The sequence below is a fragment of the Triticum aestivum genome, chromosome 7A (genome assembly GCF_018294505.1).
Source record: "Triticum aestivum cultivar Chinese Spring chromosome 7A, IWGSC CS RefSeq v2.1, whole genome shotgun sequence".
Taxonomy (NCBI): domain Eukaryota; kingdom Viridiplantae; phylum Streptophyta; class Magnoliopsida; order Poales; family Poaceae; genus Triticum; species Triticum aestivum.
The window spans coordinates 120443534-120447018 of record NC_057812.1 but is presented as its reverse complement, the minus strand read 5'-3'; the positions used below and the strand labels follow the sequence as shown (position 1 = coordinate 120447018).

Here is a 3485-nt window from a genome sequence, read left to right as displayed (position 1 = left end):
CGGCTGTTAAATATGGACAGACATCAAAATTCCAGTTCAACATTCATTGGGTGGCTAAAATTAAATTAATTAATTTAGAGCGAGTTACAGACTTTATTCCTACATTGTTTTTTTACACTAATTATCTCATTGAGAGAAAGAATGAAGAAGAGAAAATGGGAAGGATGAAGGCACGGGGCCCGGGAAGGTTTTTGGGTGTTGGAGTCCTATGTGTCTGGTGTCCGGACTCCCGCAAACTTCCCACACTTTTGTTTCTGGTTTGCGAGAGAAAATGCGCCCGAACCATCCCATAGACCGATACAGGCCCACGTTGGATGGTTTTCACGGTCCGGACAGCGCGGTGCAGACGGTCCGATGCCCTTATCTCTACATTGTTATTTTTAAGGTAATTACCTCATTCAACACTTTTCATACAGAGCAATGATACATACGTGTCGGTTCCCCTTCTGTCATTGGGATCAAGCACCGTAAGATCGAACCCATCATAAAATACCACTTCCCATGGCAAGAAAAATCGATCTAGTTGGCCTAACTAAACCAAAGATTCGAAAAAGAAATACGAGGCTACGAGTAATCATGCATATAAGAGATCGAAAGACTCAAATAAATTCCATGGATAAAAACATAGATCTGATCATAAACTCAAAATTCATCGGATCCCAACAAACACACCGCAAAAAAAGTTATATCAAATAGATCTCCAAGAGACCATTGTATTGAGAATCAAAAAGAGGTGTTTTATCCTATTTAACGAAATAGTTACCAGTTTTTACTGTCATTCATAGAGAATGTAAGAGCATCTATAGCCGGACTTGGCAAATCCGACCCCTTATTACGCCCACGGACTCGCCCGGGCACGCCCACGGGCACATCCAGACGGCCTCTCATATTTCCATCCCGGCATCCACATATATCAAATCTGACTCTCAAATCCATGCACGTTGATCATACAAGCTAATGTCGCACATAAATAGCAAATGTTGATACGAATCATTGATAGTATTTACATAAAATTTATTTTTAAGTCTCTAAACTCGTGACCGTACAATGACCGCGCGACCCGCCCGGACGTATGAGACGAGTTTGAGGTGCCCGGCTGTAGAGGCTCTAAACTCTACTATGTTAGAATGGACTGAGCCCAAAAAAAATTCCAAACCGAATCTTGAGGTGTGAAGACAGGACATCTTCAAGCTCCTGTTTGCTGAATCGTACACTGTATCGGGACGTTGGTTTACCAGTTGCCCCACGCTGGCCTGCCTGCGTATCATGGCGTCGGAAAGTAGCGTAGCTCTAGTCCAGTGTGCGTACACACGCCGCCTGCTTGGCAAATCCCGCACGTGTGCTCAGCTCAGGTGCCGCGCCAACCACTCACGTACCAGCTGCCGCAAAAATATACTCCTGCCACTCTCTACGTAGTGGATACACTATTTTATGTGGCAAGTTGGGTGTCGCGCGAACCAACGCCGCAGCAACGGCCAGGCCAGTGCGTGCGCGACGCTGACCGCTCGCCATGTTTGACTCACCATCCTCCTATCCCACCACTGCCTGCGACTTCTTCACTTCTTCTCATGTCCTCATCACCCCGCCGCTTTCCCCACCCCACCTCCGATCACTATATATGCCAGCCCGGCTGGCGCCATCCTCATCCTCAGCCGAGTCCAAAGTTCCAAACAAACCAACGAATCCTTCCTTCTGCTACCCACCTGCGTGATCGACAGTCAACAATCCACCCAGCTCCCAGCGCTCGATCGATCAGCAGCGCAGCAGCTAGCTAGCCATGGTTGCCGCCGCCATGCAGGCCCTCTTTGACCAGACCGACCTCTCCCTCTCCCTCTCCCTGGTCCCCGCCGCCGCGCCGGCGCTCAACAAGGACGACTACCTCGCCATCTGCCTCGCCGCGCTCGCCAAAAGCGGGCAGCAGGTGCAGGGGATGGAGGGGCAAGCGAGAGTGTGGCGCCCGGCCCCCGCGCCGGCGCAGGAGCTGCGCTTCAGCTGCGCGGTCTGCGGGAAGGCCTTCGCGTCGTACCAGGCGCTCGGCGGGCACAAGTCGAGCCACCGCAAGCCGCCGCCCACCGGAGAGCGGTGCGTCGTGGTGGCGCAGGCGTCCGCGGGCGCTGGGTCGGAGGCGAGCGCGGCGGCGTCCTCGGGCGGGAGCAGCGGCGGCCCGCACCAGTGCACCGTCTGCGGGCGGGGCTTCGCGACCGGGCAGGCGCTCGGCGGGCACAAGCGCTGCCACTACTGGGACGGCACCTCCGTGTCCATGTCCGTCTCCGTCTCCGTGTCGGCGTCGTCCTCCGTGCTGAGGAACTTCGACCTGAACCTGCTGCCCATGCCGGAGAACGTCAATGCCGGGTTGAAGAGGTGGGCCGAGGAGGAGGAGGTGCAGAGCCCTCTCCCCGCCAAGAAGCTCAGGCTTTTGCTGTAAATAAAAAAAGGAGAGATGGCCAGTGCTCAACCGTCCCTTGATTGATTTGTTCATTTGTTGAATTCGATTAGGTATCACGCACCATGATTTGTTGATTTGTTGTGTTTATAAGGACACAAAGAAATGAAAACTATGGGCTTAATTAACCTCCCCACGTCAACCGATTCTGACATAACATCACACATTCACGTTACTCGACCTAAATCGGATGAGATGCTCTTCTTCGCTGCCGTTTTCTTACATCGATCGCGTCCTAACCGACTTGAAATCGACCTTCCTCGTCGATTACGACTTGAACTGGATGTTCCCCTCTACTTGTAAATCAATCTCCCGCCACCAGACCAACGTCGCTTCAGAATCCAACCTTTCTATTAGGCCGATCAGGATCAGCGATGGGCGGCAGGTTCGGGCACGGGTCCTCAGGGGCGGAGCCAGGATTCTGGTATAGGGGGGCCAAGTCAAGTTTCTAAACTTTTTCTAGACCAAAAAATAACAATCATCATACTGTAATATATGCTACACGATACAAAACATTGATACACAGTTGTATAAGTTCAAATTTATCTTTACAATTGCCAATAACATGACAAAAAATTAATAATTTCACAGGAAGAGAACTTACCTGTTAAAAAATTTCAACTTTTAACCCAAGTAAGTCTCTCGTTTGGGGCTTAAAATAAAATCAATATTTTGGAGGCACTTCTATTAGAGCTTCAACTTGCTTGTCTAGTGGCAGCTCCCAATTTAACATGTTTTTGCTTGTTCTGCAACACTTACCATGTCCGGCATATCCTGATCATGGGTGTCAATTGGACCAGATTTATGACTTGCACATTAGCCTTATTAAGAATTTCAGTGGAGAACTGGAAGCAACCTGCTTAAATAATGAATTAACGTGGACAGTGTTTGACAACGCTTTTCTCTTCATAGCTGCTGAATTGCAGTGTGACAATTAGCTATATTGGATAAGTTTGACATAGGGAAAATTTGCATCGCAAATAATTACTCATACAAGATAATTTGCATCACGGTCACTATAATTTTTAGGACATGTACATGA

The 3485-nt window shown here is 49.3% G+C and overlaps 1 protein-coding gene across 1 annotated transcript; it reads left to right on the top strand.

The window, feature by feature from the left end:
- Positions 1 to 1631: 1631 nt before the first annotated feature.
- Positions 1632 to 2571, top strand: LOC123151990 (zinc finger protein 36). Its single transcript, XM_044571604.1, has one exon. It carries the CDS (start codon positions 1778 to 1780, stop codon positions 2423 to 2425), a length of 648 nt encoding a protein of 215 aa, XP_044427539.1. The 5' UTR covers positions 1632 to 1777; the 3' UTR covers positions 2426 to 2571.
- The last annotated feature ends 914 nt before the right edge of the window (positions 2572 to 3485 follow it).

Coding starts and splice junctions, on each gene's coding strand:
- LOC123151990 (XM_044571604.1), top strand. CDS start 1,778: ATGGTTGCCGCCGCCATGCAGGCCCTCTTTGACCAGACCGACCTCTCC.